At 40.4% G+C, this 24,247-nt stretch overlaps 1 protein-coding gene across 1 annotated transcript in view; it reads right to left on the minus strand.

Moving 5' to 3' along the window:
• Window positions 1-1,960: 1,960 nt before the first annotated feature.
• The window catches only part of oprl1 (opiate receptor-like 1), a 70,355-nt gene continuing 48,068 nt past the window's right edge, over window positions 1,961-24,247 (minus strand). Inside the window, exon 6 of the mRNA XM_055056931.1 lies at window positions 1,961-8,517. Coding sequence (XP_054912906.1) covers window positions 7,970-8,517 — 548 coding nt within the window. The 3' untranslated portion in view covers window positions 1,961-7,969. The remainder of the gene's footprint in view (window positions 8,518-24,247) is intronic.

Below are 24,247 nucleotides of genomic sequence, written 5' to 3' on the forward strand. Positions count from 1 at the left end.
AGTCATGTAGAAACAGCAGTTTTGTAGGTTTTAAAATGTTACACTTTAAATGTGAATGTTGTTTAAAATGTTAACTTCTGCTGATTATGTGTTTTTAAATAATTTTTCTTGCTTCTTCAGTTTATTGCTTGTACTTATAGCTCCTAGTTTGTTCATTCTCGTATTTTATTTGCACATTTTCTTTAAATTATGTTTTTAGCTGTTGGATGTTAGAAGTTTTTACACCCCAGATGATATTTGCACAATATTTATTTTTATTTTATGTAAATAGTTTATGGCTTTTTATGAACAAATATGCATCCATTGTCCCTCTTTTCAAATAGTCCTCTAGTTTTTCATGATTGCGCTGCATTATTTCTACTGTTTAATTTGCCCTTCCTGTTTCGTCTCTTTCTCTTTTTCTGTCTGTTTACCTGTAACTTCCTGCTGGTTCACTTGAAATTCCCAACGGTGGGACAATAAAGGACATTTTTCTTCTAATTTATTCGTACCTTCTTGCATCGCTGCACTCATGCTTTGAACCATCAAAGAAACTTTTCTCTTGATGCCACACATCAAAATGAAATGTGTTGTATGAATATAAAGACATATCAGGCTACATACAGCAGAGGCTACAGATGAAAATCGTCTGTGCTGGGAAATATGTAATCTTAGTCCTTCCCTTTTCAGTCTCATCAATCCACTAATTCACCCCTTTCAAGGACTCCATTTATTACCTTCACTTATCTGTAATGTTATTCTTTCAGCAGCTGAAGATTGGCAGGGACTGAAACTCCTTATCGTCAGGGGAAAGGGACGCCCCTTTGAAGAGAAGCAGCATCGTGTTATTAGAAGGTTGTTTCTGAGTGAGAACAGGAGGAGCTCGGCCTCTTGAACTTCTGTTGGACTCTGACTGACTTCCTTATGGTCACAGTCATAAAACTCTTAATTACCTCTAATGGAGGAACCAGGAGACCAGAAGTCAGACCAGGACAAACTGCAGAGGAATCATGAATCCTGCAGATTTAACGAGGAACCGGATGCGTCCCCTTCACTCATTCAGTTTTTTATCATGTTGGTGCCAACTTTAGGTACATTAAAGGGGGGCTGCTAGGTATTTATCATAGTAACTATATTATCTTCAGTTAGGATTTCTCATACTTGCACAAATAAATTGGGTTGAGTCAAATGTGAGCAAACAGTTTTATAGGCATGTTTTGATCTGCAGAAACCTCCAGACCGCTCTGCATCCCCACAACCAAAGATAGAAAAGCAACATTCACTTTTTAGGCTCCTTTCCTTTAAATCAAGGTGAAAAACTCATTTTGCATTTGATCAACTGGACTAAGACTGTTTACTGCTTCTCTGTTTTCTGCGTTATGTTTGAACATTAAAAAGCTCCTTTTATAGTTTTTAGATGAAAAGTTCAACCTGGATCTGCTTTACAAATAAACTTGAGTCCATTCAATTGGTTGTTCTAACTCTGCTGCTCTTTCATTTTTGCTGACTTCAGAAAATCTCGCTTCATAGCAAGACATCACATTCAAATATTTAGAACTTCCTGTCATTTTACTGCCAGATTTACCATCCATCCTACAAGACGATGAAAATGGTCTTTTGTTTTTTCTTCACAGGCATCAAGATGATGCGTTTCATTGGACAGAGTGACATAACGTCTAATCTGCACTTACATGTCAGAAAAATGATAGCTTCTATTTTTCTTTCTCCAACACCGGCTTTGAATTATAGATTTTTTTCTTTGCTATTTTCTAGTTGGTTCTTTCATGGAAACCAGGTCTGTAAGGTTTTCTGAGTTTTTCATGCAAAGTTTTAAAATCATTTTCAGCCTTAAAGGAGAATAATGATGAAAAGAAAACATGAGATTCAACAATTGGAATGCAAATAATCCAAAACTTCCTGTTTGCCTCCTAAAGTTGGTTTATTGCAGTTGATAAATAAAATAGATGGGGGTTTTGTTTTCTTTTTCCATTTGAAAGAACGTTTAAATGACTTCTGCACACAGTGACAGATTTTACATCAACTGAATAGAGACCTAAGCTTAAAAATCAAAATAAGGAATTAAAATGGAGTCAGCAGAGTAAAATAAATGCTGTGCTAAGCTGCACCTTCACAGACCCAGCGATACTAAAGCTGATTACTACTGTTGTAAATGAATCCCAGAAAATTGTTAACCACCAACTTATTGTCTTTGTTTACTTATTTATTCATTTCATAAGCGAAGAAAAAATATACAATTTAAATTCAAGCTTCAGCAAAAACTCTTACTGTGTGTTTAACAAGCCAGCTAGCACAGTTGTTCTTTCTGCTGTGTGCAGAAAACAGCAACAAGTAAATTTATGTGGCTCAGTGCCAGAGTCGTGAGATTCAGAAGAAATGGAAGCTGTGACCCATTTATTCTGCACATATTCAGATGCAACAAATAGCAGAATGTTAACATTCAGCCTTCATTGCAAAAGTTGTAATCTGCAATTTTGTCCTTGATTTTTATTTGTCCAAACGTCAGAAATTCATTCCTTCAACTTCACAATAAAATCCGCTGACATTTCTGACTAACGCAACAAAATCCGTGGAAGTTTGGGGAGTGTGAAAACTTTTTCTCTGCAATGTTTGAGAATTCACGACTCGGGCACTGAGCAGAATGCAGTCCACAAGAAACACACTGATAGATACCAGACACTTTCTGAGCATAAGAAAAAACACAACAGAAACACTTAGGAAATGCTCTTTTTTGGTACTCATTATTATAATAACACCAACATTTTTTTAGAAATAGATTTTAAACAAGATTTCTTTTGACATTCATGTGGTCTGTAGGATGTAAACAAACGAAAGCGGCTCCCTGCTTCCTGATGCAAAGAGCTAACAATATAGAATCAGAGGCTGTGAGAGCGCTGACAGTTTCACATCGAGAACAACAAGCCAAATATCATAAATATGGGTGATGATGAGGTCGTGGTTCTTTTACATCGAGAATGTTCTTTTTAAATGTCTATACAGAGTCCAGAGGCAGAAAAATGACGCTGCCAGGAAACGAGAGTTTCTGCCGACTCAGATTGACCTGCTACAAAGAAGTCACACCGAACAATTTTAGAAAATATCGCTGCTTCTTCACTTTTAACAGTTACAGTTAAGCACAAAAAGCCTCACGGCGGCGACGCGACACGTCTTCATGAAGAGGGACTCGGTAACCTTGACACTCCGACTAGTTTTCCTAAACAATCGGCTAGGTTGTCTAAACAGGTGACCGGTATTCATAAAACTCTCACCACAGACAGACTTTATCATCCTGGACGCTCCAGCTTTGGTCAGTTTGAGTCAAATGTGAGCAGACAGCTTTATAGGCATAATAGTATACTATAATAGTAGACACTTCCAATCAAATATTATTGATTTTCTATCACTTCTTAAAGTAGCCTGTAGCTACAAAGCAATACATCTTAAAAAGATATCAATGGAAAATGGAAGAAGCTGATCAGAAATTGTTGCTTTATTGTCAATTAATTTTTTTCACTTTCAGAAGATTAAAAATTACTTTGATATATAATTTTTATTTAAATAAAAAAGCTGTTTATTATCAAAGAACATTTTTCTACAGTATGTTTTGTAATCTAAAACACATTTTTGTATTTTACATTTCTTTTGGAGATTTCATTGACTAACGGTTAGCAAGAAAACTCATATTCACATTTCCTCTGTATGCATTTTGTTTTTCTTTTCTTGTATTTTAATGCTTTACAGCCAAAGGTCCTTTTTATTAAGACGTTTTACTTACAGCTTACTTAACAGAGCGTTATAACGTGGGTAGGATATTGCCTGCTCCTCAGCTCTGTGGAACCCCAGATCAGTGGAAAACGTTTCTTCAGGCCTGATGATTTGAAAGCAAACGTAATTTCCAAAACAAAAGCTTTCTGCATCTAAAATATTCACTGTAAACAATCAATGTTAACAAAACTGGAGGCAGAACAAGAACATGTTTTACAATTGGAAATGTTCTTACATAAAAATCAATTTTTATTGATCTTCATATTAATATCTTAAATGATCACTCAACAGAAAGGCTGATTTTATTGTATGTGACCAACAAAGGGCAATGACAGGGCGACTCTGCAGCTTTCCTGTATGAGGATAAAGTTTTTAGTTAATAAAATTTGGACGTGCTTTAGATTAGAGTTTAGTGAAGCTGAAATCTTTCTTTTTGGACCAGTCTCCTGCTATTCTCTGAGGGTTTATGAATACGGGTCAGGACCGCTATAAAGTAGCTGCAAAGCACCATTACATACTAGAACAAATTGTTTCCAGCCAAAGAGCAAGCTTCAATAACAGACCTCACTTTATATTTAAGGCAATGTACGTTTATGGAATCAAATAAAAGGTAATCGTCTGCAGCAAAGAGCAGAAACATTTTCTTTTTTTTTAACAAACAGCCAAATTGCTCCATAATCTTACTCTGTGCAACAGGAAAATATCTCAGCTTGCAGTCCTCTAATTCTAATGACAACAGGAGAGTCAAGGAAAAGGAAAGAAAAATAGACATCTTACAGAAATTCACAGTTTACATGAAGTGACAAAGATTTTAAAGGGGATACCAGCCCTAAGACGTACAAAGCACATGTAGCAAGTTAAAGCTCAGACAGTTCAAAGCTACCATTAACTACTTTAGTAAAACTGCAAGAAAAGAAAGGATGAAAATTAGGAAACAGTCTTCCTCCACCTGCCGGGTTGATCCTCAAACACAGAGCCACGTAAGCAAAGGGGCACAAATTAGAAATGTCAAAAAAAAAAAAGTCAACAAAACTACAAATACAGATCCAGAAATGACCCACAGGAAGTTTCTCACAAATTTAGACTCTATCTCTTCAAACTCTGTAAGAAAGTTGAACTAAACTTCTTTCAAAGAGGAAAGGCAACACAGGAATGAAAGTAATGTTCACATTAAGTGTTTTATTCAGACAGCATGGTGGCTCCGCAATTTTTTAGCAAGCAAGTTGCTAGTTCCAGTCTCAGAATGGCCTTTTCTGTGCAGAGTCTGCATGTTCTCTGTGTGGCTTTTCCACGCAAACAGAAATCGTTCCCAAATGAACATGCATGTAAGCATTCAAGTCTTGCATGCATGGTTGTTTTATCTTTGTGTTTTCCTGCAATAGTAGCTGCGTTTCCATTACAGATGAGCGCAAATCTTGTCGCAAAAACACAAATTCACAATTGCTGTATTTCTATTAAATAAGAAATAAGATCAATATCAAATAAGAATAAGCTTGTTCACATGATAAGTCATTAAAATCATGGCTGTGACAGATTTAAACAGTAAATATTTTCATGATTCAGTCACGATGCCAGCGCTCATCATCTATTAGCCAATCAGAGGAGTCAAGTTACTTCCTATTGTCTACATGTGGAGTGTTTTGGGAACTTTGTAATTAATTTTACAGATCTGTGGATTCAACACGTTCGAATGACACACAACTTTGATCACGTGGCTCATGTGATGTTTTGCTAAATAAATCTGTTTTCTTGAGTTTTTGCTAAACTGCTGTGTTTCCATGCAAGAAGCAAATTAATTTTTAGAACTACGATTTGTGCAATTTCATGATTAATGGAAATGCAGCTTCTAATCTGTCCAGGGTGTCTTTCCTGTTGCCATAGATGCATGATGTCACAGGTTCCCAAAAATATAAGTTAAGAAAATAACATCCAGTCACAACATTCTGCAAAAATTGTGAGAATATCTTCTAAAATCAATGTTTCAGGGCTTATTTCCACTTTATTACACCACAAAGACAGACAGAGATAGATAAAGAGAGAGAGAGCCCCTTTGTCCCTTGATGTGGGGTCAGAACCCTGCGACCCCTTCATGATGCCCAATGCTGCTCCAGCATTTGGGTTCACATTGAACACTCCGAGAACCCGACCCCAGACCTGAGCAGCTTTACACTTCAAAATAAAAGAATAAAAAATAAAGCAACTCAGATCATCAGAACTGATCAGTTTCAACAAATCTGTGATTGTATTTTCTCTGTCATGCAAACGCCTCGTGTGTCTAAACGCCTCGGCGTCCCGTCAGCCACAGAGGGAATCGGGAACAGATCTAAATCAGGATTTTCTGAGCCTTTGTTTCCTTTATCCAGGCCTTTCCTGCATCCTCTTTCTGTAACTTCTTTTTTTGATATGCTGGCAGTGAAATAAAGAAAAAAATTGTCTTGTCTAGTCATAAAGTTGAAGATAAACATCATAAAAAAAACATATCTGTAAGCTATAAAATTTTTTAATGTTCTTAAAAACTAATTTAAATAATTTTCTTAAAGGTTTTGTAGATTCTGACTTTTCCTATTTAATGCCGATTCCAAATAAATAGCCATATTTCTGAATCCAGTCTTACATCTAATTTACAAAACAGGTTAGTCAAATAAAATTCCCACAAAAATAGCATTTTTTTAAATCCAGGTAACAGAATACAATGTAATTTGTTTGTTGCACAATTGCAGCTCTGATTTGCAAAACTCCAGGCTGTCGCTGTAATAATCTGAGTCCCTTGACCCAGCAAAATCATCTCAAACAGTCAGTTATTCTGATTCATAGAGGATAATAACATAAATATATAAAACTATTTATAACCTTGGTCCAACCCTAAATCTGTAGTTCAGTCTCAATCTTTGCTTTTAGTTGATTATGTTCTGCCTCAGGGTGACCAATGTTTGCAATGTTAGATATCAAAATTTATGTTTTTAACATTGAAAACACAAAATAATAAACAGTTACATTTTTTCCAACTTGCAGCTGCAGGGTATTTATTCATATTTAGCTTCATATTTGTGGCTGAAATGTTTTCAGGGTCATTTGGGGATCAACTGGTTTTTGGGATCGTTAGCAAATCGAATCTTTCAGATTGTTGCTGTTTCTCTAAATCTCGTCCACTTCAATGGATCGGATCCAGAACTTGAGTTTTCTAAACTCTATGCAGGTCCACACTGAGATCAGCACCTGGTCACCCAACCTTCACCTGAAGCATTTCTATCCTCTGCTGTCATAAACAGAAAGAAACTCTCCTACTTGGTAAAGAACAACATTCCTAAGGCTTTTTGTTCTAAATACCTTGAAAGATTTGGTTTATAAGACTAACGGCAGTCATGTGACCTAACAGTTTAAGAATGAGTGGCCTCACTTTGTTCTAATATGAACCCAATACATTGGAAAACACATTAATAATCCAACCTCGAGTCGACTTCGATGTCATAAATCTGTGATAAGAGCTCAGACAAAACGTAAACATGTCTTAGTAAGACCTGCACAGCAGCGGCCTCCTGCTGACCCGAGCACAGCTCTGCAGGCCTTCATCCAACACTGACGATGGAAAGGACTTCAGACCAAACAGGAACCTGGAAGGCTGCGGCACACAGTAGTGATGAAAACACCGTTTCACACATTGACCAGACTTTTCCTTAGCAGCCTTCAGTCTGTGGTTCTCAGTGACAGGGAGACGATCTAAACCGCTGGATAGTTTCACAGATTTGGTGTCTGCAGCTGCTACCAATGCTGCTGTTCAAACGCTTCAGCAAAATGTGAGTTTAGAACCAGAAGGTTTGGCAGTTATGTGGAGGAGCAGCAGGCTCCTTTGGGTTTGAGCTAAAAACCAAAACCTTCAGATACTTACACTGGTTTTGTGATCAAAGTTAAGCAGAACATCTTCAGGTTTGTTTGAAATGCTTTTTGTCCTCAAACCAGCAACATCCGCCAGCTGTCCCATCGAAGCTGTTGGTTTGTGTTTTCATCTTCCCTAAATCCTCTTCCTTTCAAAGCCGTCTTCCTCGTCTCCCTCCCCCCCGCCCCACGCCAATCTGCGAGTTGGGGGGCGGGAGGGCTCGTGCCGCTAGAGAGCCGTGATCTGAGTGAGCTCTGTGTTGGAGTTTCCTGTCCCGTGAGTCTCTCCCCTCTGCGTGGGGACGACCCCCACCAGAGGAAGCTCCACGCCTAGTCATGCCGGATTCGCCGTTCCCGCACCGGGCCCCCCGCCGTCCCCGCCCTTGTAGCTGTAGGCCGCTGCCACCTCCCTGGCGATGCTCCTCATCCTGCCTGACTGCTGGGTGTCCAGGCGGAACGGAGACGGCTGACAGAACTCACGGAAGCAGCGCTTGAAGTTTTCGTCCAGAAAAGCGTAGAGCACAGGATTCAGGCCGCTGTTGATGTAGCCCAGAGCGATGCAGAAGTGGAACATGACCACGGCGTACATGCTCCTCAGAATGAAGCCCAGAGACTGAGCCAGGACCAGGATGTGGATGGGCGTCCAGCAGACCACGAACGCCGCCACCACCACCAGGACCATCCTGGTGATGCGCCGCAGGTTGCGATCCTTTTCCTTGGAGCCAGACAGGATGCGGACATTTCGAAGGCGTTTCACCATCAGACTGTAGCAGATGCTGATGATGGCCATGGGGATGAGGAAGGAGAAGAGGAAGACGCAGGTGCCAAAAATAGGTTCCCACTGATCCTTTGGTTCATTGAAAACCAAAATGCACTCAGTACCTGCAGGACATGAACATGAAGGAAGAGAAACATGGTTACATATGCAGCAACAACTTCTTTTCACAAAACAATCCTGTTTTAAAGGTGGACAACTCTGAAGAAGAAACAATATTTCAACTGTTCAAAACAATTATCCGCTTTTCAAACATTTTCCATTTCATTCTATTCTAATCTATTCTCCTTAGTGCTGAGACTCGATTTGAATTTTGTATCATTTTAATTGCAGGGTTTGTAGTTAATTAATGAATAAATGAAAAACCACATCAATAAAAAATAAGTTTAAGCTTAAAATCTTCTTTGCTGCTAAATTATTGAATAAATAAACACATTAGCTCAATAACAATCTTTTATTTGGGTTATTCAACCAGAATTTCTCCTGTTTGGAAACTTTTGTCAATAAGCAGATTAACTCATATGTTACATTAATTTTTTTTTTAAATCTAATAAATTTATGGAATACAGTGTAAGACCTTTTTTTAATTACGATAGACTTTTTCTAATAAATATCATCACTAAATAGTCATTGACAGAATCATCTACACCTGTCCCAAACTAGAGCGCCTCCACAAACAAAGACGCTTCAAATATCTGTGAACCCACAGAAAGCAAGAAATCAAATTTTGTCCTTTAATGGAGGAAAAAGTTTCAGCAATTCTCATTTTTTTCTTCCACTAAAATGAAGATGTTAAGCATACATTTAGAGGATGATTCCCATAAGTCATAGAAAAGCTCTACTTTGCTGTTGCAGGTGTAATTCCTCCAATTTAAACTGCCTTTCTACAGCAGAACATCATAATATATTCTAAAGAAGTGTCTTGAATTTTCTGAATCATAATTTGTCCATTATTGCCAGAATTCTGATAACATGAAAGAATCACCAGCTTAATTGCTGAGATAATGTGGGAAAAAAAGCTATGGAAGAACAAATGAACAAAGACAGGAGTCAATATTCACTGGCGTCGGTTTGATCAGCTTCATCAAAAACTCTTTGCTGTAAAGGATGAAGAGTAAATGCCTGAGGAAGGAAGACATTTGTCTGAATCAGTGAAGAATTAAGATTAAACACAAAAATCCCCTTTGCTAAAGGAATCCTTTGATTAAAGAAAATAATGATAGAGCGAGAAAAAAGCTGAAATTGTGTAAAATAAGATACTAGCAATAATTCTGTATAATAAAAGAGCAAATTTCCTTTGCTCTGCTGCCACAGATTCAAGTACTATAACCTTTGGTGTTTTATGGAAAGAATCTGTTGAAAACATACATATGAAAATATATATACTGTTACCAAAAAGTCATAATTCAGGACCAAAGTTAAGGGTCATAAAGAGGCCAAATACTTTTTCAGCATCACATTTTGAGTTCTGCCTGAACTGCATCCAGTATTTAAGATCCGACCCAAAACCATTTCCAGACCTTTTTTCTCCACCAGCAGGTGGTTTCAAACCCATTCAGTGCAACAAAGTGCTGCATACTGCAGCAAGCTCCTTGTTTGTGAGTCACTTTGCATAAAAGTGCCGGGTAAATCAATTTAATCTCACACACACACACACACACAGAAGCTGTGTTTGTCAAGGCAGCGTCTCACACACACACTGTGATGATAAACACGGCTCAGGTCAAGTGGGGATGTCGGCGTTGGAAAGCAGAGCAGGGAGGAGCGACGGAAAGTGAAACTGACTCTGCTGTAAAGGAAGTGATGAAATGTTCCAGCACAGTCTGCAAATTCCACTGACATGAAAATATTCCAACCTTGAAGGATTTGTTTTAGAAAATATGCTACGAATGAGCAGGGAGTTTTTAGTCACTTTTTGATATTAAGAATTTTGTAAATACTTCGGTGAAAACTGTTGATCATGATGGATTTGTAAATCAATAAAAAGTCTAAAACATCCATGTGAGTGAATACTTTCCGTGAAAATAAATTCTGCAAGGTGTTCCTATTTTACTATTAAGACTTCCTCATTTAAGGGATAATACATTTTGGTTTTAATCAGATATAAAACGCAACATAAGTTTTATATCTCTAAAAAAAATCGATCTCTTTAGATGGGATTTAAATCCTTCTTCTGGTCGTTAACGCCTCCAGATTGACTCTTAAATCATGCTAAACACATAAAAAACAAGTTTTTAATGAAGATCTGGAGAATTACACTTTTGCTTACCATAAAAAACTAAAAGTTATACTTGATAAAAAAACAAACAGTCCTCCACACAGGGAATATAAAAGTTAAAGCTGCCTAAAGCAAAAGTTTATCATTTTCCTGCAGTGCCAGTTTAAGATAAAGGAGGAGGAAGGAAAAACTCTCACACAGACAATCAATTAGAAGATTTGCTTTAAGTTCTGCTCTGGCTGCATGTCATGTCTTCACCATAAGCCTTAAGAAAAGCAAGAGAGACATTATTTTTGGTCTTAGGAATCATTAGCAGACAGATTTTTAACATTTCTGATCCTCTTAATAGAATATTCATCCTGTAATAACAAGGAAATCCTTTAGGAAGTCAAACATGAATTAATATTTGATGTTAAAGTGGGCTATATTCCTCCAAATAAAGTAATAAGCTTTTGCATGTGTGATGCACATATCATTTTTGAAGCATTATTTTCATTGTGAAATAAATCATTTGTCCGTATTTGCAGTAATGGCCGGTAAGGCAGCCCACAAACGCAGCGGAATAAACTGCAAAACAGTCGAGATAAAATCAAATCAATCGGAAATAGGAACTGGTAGGGAAAAAAAGAAACCATGATCTATTATTCCATTTGCTGGATGTTTTTATGTGTTGCATTTCACCGGGCCACCAGTGCTCAGGATTTATAGTGTGTGGGTGTTCCTGTTGAAAATGGAAGCGCAGGCTCCATTATTGCCACGTTCCAGCCATTGATCAAAAGCTCAGTTAAAGTCTGTGTGGAAGGACGGCGATAACCATGGAGCTGCGGCGTCCGTTTTATTAAAAACCGGGGGAAAAATAGCTACAGATGCTATCACTGAGGAGCACAATACAGGCTTTAAAAATTAAACTTTACCAGCACCGCCAGATATAATGGCAGTATTGATGCATGTGGGCTAATAATCCATATTTATAAAGGTCAAGTCAGATATGAGAGCACGAGGTTTCCCAATGCAGAAATGACGGCAGTGAAATGTGTGATGCTGAGTGGAGATGTCAGTTTTAATTTCTCTCTTGGTTTCATCTTTTCGATCTCACTTGTCTGTGAATGGTTTCCTCTCAAACGCTGCTGACGTTTTTCTAAACTCTGCCTTCAGAAGGAGCTCAGTTAATGGTCAGCAATTTGGTCCTGGTTTTGCTCAGATTCTCGCTGACAGCTTGTCAGCATATCGATACTTCAGGCAGGAAACTGTCCACACATTCGCTTCAGCTGCATAAAAACTCTTGGTAAGGAAGAGAGCTGCAGATCTTTGAAACATTTCTTCATCTTTTAGCATGCTATAAATATGTCTCTACTTTGACTGTGTCAAATCTAAACATCTCCAGAGAAGTTTCAGCAAAGATTTGACAAATAAAGCCACAAGGGGGAGAGCCAGGCAGAGCTGCAGAGGAAATGGACGCACCATTGACAACACAGAGTTCTCACACTATAAAAGGATTATTGAGACATTTCTGGACCTCTAAATGTTGATATGTGTGTCTCTGAGCCTTCATGTTGAGAGTGCAGTTCCTCTTGTCTATTGTTTTGGAGGAACAGAGACAATTGAACCAATGGCATGGAGAAAAATGTGCAGGGCCTGGACTGAGGCTGAATTATTAACGCCTTTGCTCTCAGCAACAGGCACATTGTTTACATTGTTCACTAATAAAAACATCTGATCTTAAGGGAAAGAAATTCCTCTCTGCTACTGACCATGACTCATCTTTTCTTTTTTGTTTATTTTTCTTCTTCTGCTGTATCCTTAAATTTTATTCTCTGAGTTTATAATCTCAGGTCTTTAACGATGCTTCATCTGATGTTTTTTGTTCAGATTTTGAAGTGTCAAATTGGAAAAGAAAACATCAAATCCCCCCCAAAAATAAAAAAAAAGAATGCACAATTAAAGTAGTTTTTGGCTTTTAAAAAAAAAAAAAAAAAAAAAACCCAAAAAATAATAATACGCTAAAGGAGAGATGGTTCTGATGTAGTGGACCATCAACATTTTGTCCGAACTTCCGGGTCAGATGGAGGATCTGTATTTCCTTCTAGTTTCTTTTTTTTCATTTTTGCAATATTCTTCAAAGTTCTTTCAAAAGTGATGAGACAATTGAAAGGAAACAGAGTTGATAGTTCAGCTCCCTCTGGGTTTATTCTGGGACTTATCTTTATTAAACCAAGTTCTCGTCTGCATGTTGGCCCTCAAGGCGCAAACATCACAACCATCACTTCATTGCACCAACAACAAAACGGCACGATCCCCCATTTCACCCGCAGCAAAACCAATTTCTGCTGCTGCCACCGACGCAGGGATATATTTGATCTGCTGTCGGTGGGTAAACACTTTACTTTTGACGGCAGAAGGCAACATTCATCATGAGCTATTTAAACTGGTGTTTTCTGCTATACAGACATCTCAAACCAGCACAGCCGAGGAAGATGTCAGCAAAGATGTGTAAATCTGAAATCATGCAGATGGTGCTGCACACAGTCAACAAGAGTCTCTCAGCAGTGAAACATAATGGATTTATGTAAGTAGTTACACACACAGCCTTGTTTGTGCAAGACATCAGATTTTCCAGCATCACTCAAACTATATATATATATATATATATATATATATATATATATATATATATATATATATATATATATATATATATAAACAGCTATGCCCTGCCAGTAATCAGATACCCTGCTGGAATAATTAGCTGGCCAAAGGAGGAGATAAAAGCCACAGATATTAAGACTAGAAAACTACTAACCATGCATGGAGGGTTCCATCCCAAATCCAGCACCCTGAGACTGTACACGAGCCGCAAGGACGGAGGCAGAGGACTAGTGAGTGTGAGAACCACTGTCCAGGACGAAACAACTAAGATCCATAAATACATCAGGGACAAAGCCTCAACAGACAATGTGCTCAGTGAATGTCTCAGACAACAGGGAACGGAGGTTGAGGTGCCAGAGATACCATCATGGGAGGACAAGCCCCTACATGGGATGTACCACCAGCAAATAACCCAAGTGGCTGATATCAGTAAATCCTACCAATGGCTGGAAAAAGCTGGACTCAAGGACAGCACAGAGGCCCTCATCCTGGCCGCCCAGGAACAGGCCCTAAACACCAGAGCAATAGAGGCCCAGATCTACCACACCAGACAAGACCCAAGGTGTAGGTTGTGCAAGGAGGCCCCTGAGACAGTCCAGCACATCACAGCAGGGTGCAAGATACTGGCAGGGAAAGCGTACATGGAACGACATAACCAAGTGGCAGGCATAGTGTACAGAAACATCTGTGCAGAATATGGACTGGAAACCCCAAGATCAAAGTGGGAAACACCCCCAAAGGTGGTGGAGAACGCCAGAGCTAAGATCCTGTGGGACTTCCAGATCCAGGCAGACAGAATGGTAATGGCGAACCAACCAGACATTGTCGTAGTGGATAAACATCAGAGGAAAGCGGTTGTGGTAGATGTAGCAATACCAAGTGATTGCAACATCAGGAAAAAGGAGCACGAGAAACTGGAGAAATACCAGGGCCTCAGGGAGGAACTGGAGAGGGCCTGGAAGGTGAAGACCACAGTGGTGCCTGTGGTCATCGGGGCCCTCGGGGCAGTAACCCCCAAACTGGAGCAGTGGCTACAACAGATCCCAGGAACAACATCAGACATGTCAGTCCAGAAATGTGCAGTCCTTGGCACAGCCAAGATACTGCAGGACCCTCAAGCTCCCAGGCCTCTGGTAGAGGACCCGAGCTCAGAGGATCAGAACCTCTGAGCTCGGTGGGTGAGAAGGGAATTTTATTCAGAAAGCTTTTTAAAAACATACTGTTATTAAGTTGGCAGTGGGAAAATAGCAATATAAATTACTTTATCATATTTTTCCATTATGACATGTGAGGCTCTGCCTCACCTGCCTCACCTGCTGAAGTTACCATAGTCACTGATAACTATGGCAACCAGTGACAGTTTAAAAGCCCACTGACACTTTCTGAAACTATGACATCACAACGTGACTCCAAAGGCAGAATTCTGACATCACCAGCGATTATAAAAGTTCCTCACATCGATCTACTGATGTCACAACCTGTTAGCAGCCGTTGGTGATACATTTGTCTTGAGAGTTCGTTTAGCAGTTCACAGTAAGATCTTCAACTTTGTTTGGTGCTCATTTCTTTAGGAGATTGACATCAAACTTAACTTGAAATTTTACTGAGATTCTAGTAAAGTGATTTTAGATTACAACCCGAATCAACAAAAGAATACAATGCAGTCCAACCAGCCGAGATTCGAAGAGGTCGCATCCGACAACATAGTGGAAAGGGAATTACAGCCACCCAAGCCACCAAAGCGTAAGAAGAAGAAGATGTCATTTGCAGTGTGGTGGGAGCTGCACGCAGCCGAGGAGCTGAAGAAGTCTGCTGAGAATATCAAACTGCAGGACTCTTCAATGATGGGTGAAAGTGAATCGATCAACAACACAATGGAGACAGTGGATGAAAAAGGGGACAAACAGCTTTCTAAGTGTAAGCGCAACAAGAAGACCCCACTGTTGTGGAAATCCTTCCCAGAGAAAGATGCTTGCATTGATCTTTCATTTTTTACCGGTGACATCAATAATGGTCCTCAGGTAGATCAACAAAGTCATCAGGCAGCTTTGCCCAGCAGCGGTCAGAGGTCATTTTGGAAAATGCTGCCCAACTCAGAGCCCTGCGTTGATGTCAACTTTTTCGCTGAGATCATTGGAACAAAAAATGTTTCAATGGTTTCACAAGAACGTGAGGAAGATGCTTCCTTGAAAGAGGAAATCTATCCTGGCAGCACAGCGATTCCTACCACACAGCCAAACGCCGAAGAGCAAAACATCTCCAGCTCATTGAAGAACGTCAATCAAAAAGGGGAAAAACAGCTTTCTAAGGGTAAGCGCGTCAAGAAGACCCCACTGTTGTGGAAATCCTTCCCTGAGGAAGATGCTTGCATTGATCTTTCATTTTTTACCGGTGACATCAATGATGGTCCTCAGGTAGATCAACAAAGTCATCAGGCAGCTTTGCCCAGCAGCGGTCAGAGGTCATTTTGGAAAATGCTGCCCAACTCAGAGCCCTGCGTTGATGTCAACTTTTTCGCTGAGATCATTGGAACAAAAAATGTTTCAATGGTTTCACAAGAACATGAGGAAGATGCTTCCTTGAAAGAGGAAAGCTATCCTGGCAACACGGCGATTCCTACCACACAGCCAAACGCCGAAGAGCAAAACATCTCCAGCTCTCTGAAGAAAGTCAGTCAAAAAGGGGAAAAACAGCTTTCTAAGGGTAAGCGCATCAAGAAAACCCCACTGTTGTGGAAATCCTTCCCTGAGGAAGATGCTTGCATTGATCTGTCGTTTTTTGCTGAAAACGGTGGAATCAGTAATTGTCCTCTGGTAGATCAACAAAGTCATCAGGCAGCTTTGCCCAGCAGCGGTCAGAGGTCATTTTGGAAAACGCTCCCCAACTCAGAGCCTTGCGTAGATATCAGCTTCTTCTCTGAGATCATTGGAACAAAAAATGTTTCAGTGGTTTCACAAGAACGTGAGGAAGATGCTTCCTTGAAAGAGGAAATCTATCCTGGCAGCACAGCGATTCCTACCACACAGCCAAACGCCGAAGAGCAAAACATCTCCAGCTCATTGAAGAACGTCAATCAAAAAGGGGAAAAGCAGCTTTCTAAGAGTAAGCGCGTCAAGAAAACCCCACTGTTGTGGAAATCCTTCCCTGAGGAAGATACTTGCATTGATCTTTCATTTTTTACCGGTGACATCAGTGATGGTCCTCTGGCCGAACAACAAAGTCATCAGGCAGCTTTGCCCAGCAGCGGTCAGAGGACATTTTGGAAAATGCTGCCCAACTCAGAGCCTTGCGTAGATGTCAGCTTTTTCGGTGAGAACATTGGAACAAAAAATGTTTCAATGGTTTCACAAGAACGTGAGGAAGACGCTTCCTTGAAAGAGGAAAGCTATCCTGGCAACACGGCGATTCCTACCACACAGCCAAACGCCGAAGAGCAAAACATCTCCAGCTCAATTAAGAAAGTCAATAGAAAAGGGGACAAACAGCTTTCTAAGAGTAAGCGCATCAAGAAAACCCCACTGTTGTGGAAATCCTTCCCAGAGGAAGATGCTTGCATTGATCTTTCAATTTTTGCTGAAAACGGTGGAATCAGTAATTGTCCTCTGGCAGAACAACAAAGTCATCAGGCAGCTTTGCCCAGCAGCCGACAGAGGACATTTTGGAAAACACTCCCCAACTCAGAGCCTTGCGTAGATATCAGCTTTTTCGCTGAGAACATTGGAACAAAAAATGTTTCAATGGTTTCACCCTACTCTTCTGAAAATGCAACAAGTCATTCAAAGTGTGAGTGTTTTTCCAAATTGATGGAATTTGAACTGGAGCATATTGCAGTACAGAAGTACCTCATGAAACAACTTGATGAGATGTCTGCAATAAATAAGAAACTAACTGCTGAACTTAAACATCAGAAAGATTTGATGAAAAAAATACTCACCGTGAGAAGACCAAGAAAGAGTCCAATGGTTTCAGTTGAAACTCAGACAGAGTCAGAAGATCACCAAGAAACAGTCGATCACCAGTCTGCAGCAATGGAAACAGAGCTAGACGCACAGGAAACCAGCTATCAGTTAAAGCCAGTCCCTCAAATACTATCTAGGCAAGCTGAGATACATGTGTTGGACACCAGATCCCTCCTGAAACCAGTTGGACAAACACTTTCTCCGCAAGCAGAGATAAATGTGTTGGACACTAGATCCCTCCTGAAACCAGTTGGACAAACACTTTCTCCGCAAGCAGAGATACATGTGTTGGACACTAGATCCCTCCTGAAACCAGTTGGACAAACACTTTCTCCCCAAGCTGAGATACATATGTTGGACACTAGATCCCTCCTGAAACCAGTTGGACAAACACTTTCTCCGCAAGCAGAGATAAATGTGTTGGACACTAGATCCCTCCTGAAACCAGTTGGACAAACACTTTCTCCCCAAGCTGAGATACATGTGTTGGACACTAGATCCCTCCTGAAACCAGTTGGACAAACACTTTCTACGCAAGCAGAGATACATGAGTTGGACACTAGATCCCTCCTGAAACCAGTTGGACAAACACTTTCTCCGCAAGCAGAGATACATGTGTTGGACAACAGATCCCGCCTGAAATCAGTCCGACAAACAATTTTTAGGCAAGCAGAGATACATGTGTTGGACACCAGCTGCCGCCTAAAACCAGTTGGACAAAAACTTTCTCCGCAAGCAGAGATACATGTGTTGGACACCAGATCCCACCTGAAATCAGCCCAACAAATAATTTTTAGGCAAACTGAGATACATGTGTTGGACATGAGATCCCACCTGAAATCAGTCCGACAAATAATTCTTAGGCAAACTGAGATATTTTTATTTCTAAGAGATCAGCCCTCTGAAAGTCAGAGGGCTGATCTGAATGGGCAGACAAAGCTGTACAAGACATCTAAAAGTCAAAATAGGACAAAATCGACAAAAAAACCTGGCTCTGAATTGGAAACCTTGAATAATGACACGTTTTCTGGAGCAAGCAGTAAACAAGGAGTTTCAGTCCCAGGAACAGAAGGGCTTCAGACAGCCTCCGTTATAAACCAGATTCAAACTAAAGAAGTGATCATTCAGCAGATCATTTCAGAAGAATTGACTGGAGCTAAATGTCAGAAAAAGAGGCAAATTGCAATGAGAGCTGAAAAGGAAGCCGTCGTAATCCCAATGAAGATGAATAACTTGATTCAAGACACTAACATACCAAGAACTAATTTAGACATTGTACCAGAGATCCCCCAGACAACGTCTGCAAAAATGGAGACAGAAGGGCAGAGAGACCAGAGACCATCACCTCCGCAGACAGAGGTCACATTAAATGCAGATACAATACAAACATCAACTCAGGACTCAGATACTCATGCCGCAGAAGAGTCAGCTGAGGAGAAGGATAACTGTGATCAAGAAAGACCCGTGAAAAAGAAATCTCTGTGGAAACGATTTAGGAAGGCGTTATCTCCGTCAATTTTCCGGAAATTCACAGACAGAAATAAAGTCCATCCACTGAAGACATGAAATTATGTCTCCAGTACATTAGATTTCAAAGCTGGCTGATTGGGAGTAATTGGATAAAGAGGTTCAGATGATGTTAATTGGACATTTTAATATTAAAAAGACAGGACTGCACGGGGGGAAATGTCTCCCCGTGTAGGTGTGGGTTCACTCCGGGCGCTCCGGCTTCCCCCACATTCACCATCACTGCTAAAATTCATCTATTTCAACATTTTATTTCTAACTCTAAACAGAAAATAAGACAACCACATTTATTCATTAAAGGCAGATTTGGAAAAAGAAAATGTAAAAAACATGGAACAAAAACAGCCTTTTAGAAAGAAGTCTGAACCAAAACTAATTGGAACATTTTTTGAAATATATATATGTAAATAAATAAATAAATAAATAAATAAATATAGATATTGATTTATTTATTTATTTATGTATAAGTGTTATATACATATCTATGTATATTATATATATTATATAATATACATAGATATGTATATATAATATATATGTATATAATATTATATATATATATATATATATATATATATATATATATATATATTTATATATATATATATATATATATATATATATATATATATATATATATATATATATATATATGCAAGCCTGTGCATGGCTTGGATATATATATATATATATATGTTTGTACATATATATATGCATATAAAAAAAATTCCCTTCTCACCCACCGAGCTCAGAGGTTCTGATCCTCTGAGCTCGGGTCCTCTACCAGAGGCCTGGGAGCTTGAGGGTCCTGCAGTATCTTGGCTGTGCCAAGGACTGCTGCACATTTCTGGACTGACATGTCTGATGTTGTTCCTGGGATCTGTTGTAGCCACTGCTCCAGTTTGGGGGTTACTGCCCCGAGGGCCCCGATGACCACAGGCACCACTGTGGTCTTCACCTTCCAGGCCCTCTCCACTTCTTCCCTGAGGCCCTGGTATTTCTCCAGTTTCTCGTGCTCCTTTTTCCTGATGTTGCAATCGCTTGGTATTGCTACATCTACCACAACGGCTTTCCTCTGATGTTTATCCACTACGACAATGTCTGGTTGGTTCGCCATTACCATTCTGTCTGTCTGGATCTGGAAGTCCCACAGGATCTTAGCTCTGGCGTTCTCCACCACCTTTGGGGGTGTTTCCCACTTTGATCTCAGGGTTTCCAATCCATATTCTGCACAAATGTTTCTGTACACTATGCCTGCCACTTGGTTATGTCGCTCCATGTACGCTTTCCCTGCCAGTATCTTGCACCCTGCTGTGATGTGCTGGACTGTCTCAGGGGCCTCCTTGCACAACCTACACCTTGGGTCTTGTCTGGTGTGGTAGATCTGGGCCTCTATTGCTCTGGTGTTTAGGGCCTGTTCCTGGGCGGCCAGGATGAGGGCCTCTGTGCTGTCTTTGAGTCCAGCTTTTTCCAGCCATTGGTAGGATTTACTGATATCAGCCACTTGGGTTATTTGCTGGTGGTACATCCCATGTAGGGGCTTGTCCTCCCATGATGGTATCTCTGGCACCTCAACCTCCGTTCCCTGTTGTCTGAGACATTCACTGAGCACATTGTCTGTTGAGGCTTTGTCCCTGATGTATTTATGGATCTTAGTTGTTTCGTCCTGGACAGTGGTTCTCACACTCACTAGTCCTCTGCCTCAGTCCTTGCGGCTCGTGTACAGTCTCAGGGTGCTGGATTTGGGATGGAACCCTCCATGCATGGTTAGTAGCTTTCTAGTCTTAATATCTGTGGCTTTTATCTCCTCCTTTGGCCAGCTGATTATTCCAGCAGGGTATCTGATTACTGGCAGGGCATAGCTGTTTATCGCACGGATTTTGTTCTTGCCATTGAGCTGGCTTCTCAGGACTTGCCTTATTCGTTGGAGGTATTTAGCTGTGGCTCCTTTCCTTGTGGCCTCATCGAGGTTGCCATTTGCTTGTGGTATACCTAGGTACTTGTAACTGTCCTTCTGTGTGGATCACCTTCCCCCTCTTTGTGATCAGCCGACCACACTTCTCTAGTCCGAATGACATCCCAATGTCAGTGCTGTAGATCCTGGTGGTGTGGATCAGTGAGTCGATGTCTCGCTCACTCTTGGCATACAGCTTGATGTCATCCATGTAGAGGAGGTGACTGATGTTGGCCCCATTTTTGAGTCGGTATCCGTAGCCAGTCTTGTTGATAATTTGGCTGAGGGTGTTCAGGTCTATGCAGAACAGTAGCGGGGACAGAGCATCTCCTTGGTATATGCCACATTTGATGGACACTTGTGCAAGTGGTTTGCAGTTGGCTTCAAGGGTGGTTTTCCACAGCTTCATCGAGTTTGCAATGAAGGCTCTCAGAATCCTGTTGATGTTATACATCTCTAGGCATTCAATGATCCAAGTATGCGGCATTGAGTCATAGGCTTTCTTGTAATCGATCCAAGCCATGCACAGGTTGGTGTGTCTGGTTTTGCAGTCTCAGGTAACTGTGCGGTCTACGAGGAGTTGGTGTTTGGCTCCTCTGCTATTTACACCGATACCCTTCTGTGCCGTGCTCATGTGTTTATCCATGTGTTTGCTTATCTTGGCCGCTATGATGCCTGACATGAGCTTCCAGGTTGTGGAGAGGCAGGTTATTGGTCGGTAGTTGGGTGGGACTGGACCCTTTGATGGCTCCTTCTGGATCAGGACTGTCCGCCCTTCAGTTAACCATTCTGGGTGAGTCCCACTTTGCAGCAGCTGGTTCATTTGGCCTGCCAGTCGCTCATGGAGGGCAGTGAGTTTCTTTAGTCAGTAGGCATGGATCATGTCAGGCCCTGGTGCTGTCCAGTTTTTCATACCTGAGACTCTTTCTTGAACATCTGTCACAGTGATGGTTACCGGGGCTTGCTCAGGGAGGTTGCTGTGGTCCTCTCGTAGAGAGATCAGCCACTGTGCATTGCTGTTGTGGGACGCCTCCCTTTCCCATATGCCTTTCCTGTATTGTTCAGTCTCCAGCCTTGGTGGGTCTGCTCTGTTGTTATTACCCTGCCATTGAGAGTACACCTTAGCTGGTTGAGTGGAGAAGACAGTTGGCTCACTTCCCTCCTTGTTACCTTGATTTTAGCCTCTAACCGTCTTTTCCATGGTGGGTATTGGGTCTCATGGTTGCTCTTATAGCCAAGTATCTCAAGGATCACTGATGCTGAGTTGTAGATCAGCTCATTGGTTTCTGTTATGGTGTTGGTAGGGATCGTTCTCAATGCTGCATTCACATTCTCAATGAGACTTTCAGATGGTACTTCACTCAGCCGTTGTAATTGGCGCCGGGGAGGCCTGGTTGTCATTCGGGTCATGATTCTCTCTCTCAGGTCAGCAGCTGTCTCGTTCAGCTCTGTTTCGCTCATTGGGGCCGTGTATCCCCTCACTGGGTAACTTGTAGTTATGTCCCCACAGTCCTGACATCCGGGTTCCTCCCTTTTGCCGTAGCATTTGTGTTGTATCTCGTCAATCTCAAGTTGTGATAGCAGTTGCCGTTTGCGGATGTTGGAACACTGAGCTACTAGTTGTTTAGCACTTAGTGTTGACTGGGGATGTCGAAGTAACCATTCCTTTCTCAGTCTTTGCATGTAACCTCTCTGACTAGGGTTACTTGAGTAGTAGCATTCCAACAGATCCACATTTTCATTTCTCGCCCATTTCCGTCTTGTTCCAGTAGCCCATTTGTCATCAAGGTGCTCTGGTTCCCCAACACCTGACGCAGACCTTGTTTGGCCGGGCGACGTCTGAGCCGGCATGTTACGCAACTTAGTATCTCTCATGGTATGAGGTAGGCAGTAGCTTGAAGGGTCTTATATATATATATATATACTGTATGTATTTTCTGGTTTCTATTTCACAGCTGGCGATTTTCAACCTCTTGTCTTTTTCTTTCCTTTTTTCTTTTTTTTTCCCCGTTTATTGTATTTTTCCATTTTTTGATTTTCCTCCGGCAGGGATTATTTCTTTCCCTCTGATTTTTTGCTTCTCTCCACTTCATTTTCTTTCCACTTGGTTGATTGTGCTCCTCCTACCCTACTCAGATCTGTCCGTTTCTTTCTCTGTCCGTCACACTTACACCTCCGTCCCGCTGCCTCTTTTACCCTTTTAGGTTCATTTGTTTTTCAGCATTTATGTTGACATTGTCTTATCGCCCTCCTGTTTTTTCTTTTTTCACTTCCTGGTTGTGTTTTCTGAACATTCTTCCTTCATTATTCTTCTTTCTTTTTTTTCTTTTTTTTATTTGAGCGATTTGTAGCTTCAACACATTTTGTTTATACCTTTCTGGACTCTTCTTCATATTCTAATGGCGAGTTTCATTTCTCACTTCTTTCTTTCACATTTAATCAGAACACAGCAACTTTCTGTTCAGCCTATTTTTCTTGCTTTCACCTCCACTTATCTTTATACTTCCCATTTCCACATTTTCAGCCTTTCTCCCTCCTGTGTCGCCTTTAACATTTTGTGCAGGCAGCAGTAGGAATTGGAGGTAACAGGAGACTCTCTGAACACCTGAGAATCTGTTACTGCGGTACTTCTGAATGTGACAAATCAGGATTTCTCATTCAAAAAGTTTAAAAAGATTAAAAGCTTTCAAAATCACAAGAGATAATATTCACTGAAATACAATGGGGTTTGTTTCAGCAGCTGTTTTGTTGCAATGCATTTAGTGCAGTTAATTTTCTATAACTTGTTGGGCTGATAGTAATATGGAAGCTGCACTGATCAAGTATCCAAGGCTTCCTGTAGAAAAGTAAAAAAGACTAAAAACAATTACTTAAAAATAGGGGTTGCCCATCATAGATCAAGACTAAAAAACTTCAATTCGATTTGAAATGACTTTTTATATTTGACTAATTTTATCTCACCTTTCATCGCCAAAATAAAAAATAACCTGGTCAGTGACAATGACGACTGAAAATATGAAACAAGCTTCCAATCAAATCCAAAGAGCTCAGAAAGCCTCAGCTCAGAAAACTGCAAAATAAAAAAAATATACTGAAAATACTGAAAAGTCTGCTTCAACTGGACGGGCTGAAAATGAGTTTTGTTGTTGGGACTTTTGGTGCAGCTGAAGGACAATGTGCTGCTGGGAAACAAACTAATGTCCTACAGCAATAATTCACTGTAAGCAAGATTCTGGAAACGACTCTCTGCAACCTGCTAAACGCTAAGAAAGCTGCACAAAGCGCCTGTTTGCATTGCATCACACACATTAAGGCATGCATTATCTTCAGGTTGAAAAAGAAAGTAAATTATTATTAAACCTACCGCAGTATCAAGGTTATTATGAATCATCATTTTTAATATTTCAGATGTTTCCACTTGTTGTCATTGCTACACATCTCTGCACCATGTTACATTTTCCTTTTAATTCATTAAACAGACAAAAAAGAGAAGAAAGGAAGAGAAACACTTTGTGACAGTAATAATGTCATTC

Source organism: Poeciliopsis prolifica, unplaced genomic scaffold (genome assembly GCF_027474105.1).
Source record: "Poeciliopsis prolifica strain line A6 unplaced genomic scaffold, Auburn_PproV2 SCAFFOLD046, whole genome shotgun sequence".
In the NCBI taxonomy this organism is placed as follows: Eukaryota; Metazoa; Chordata; class Actinopteri; order Cyprinodontiformes; family Poeciliidae; genus Poeciliopsis; species Poeciliopsis prolifica.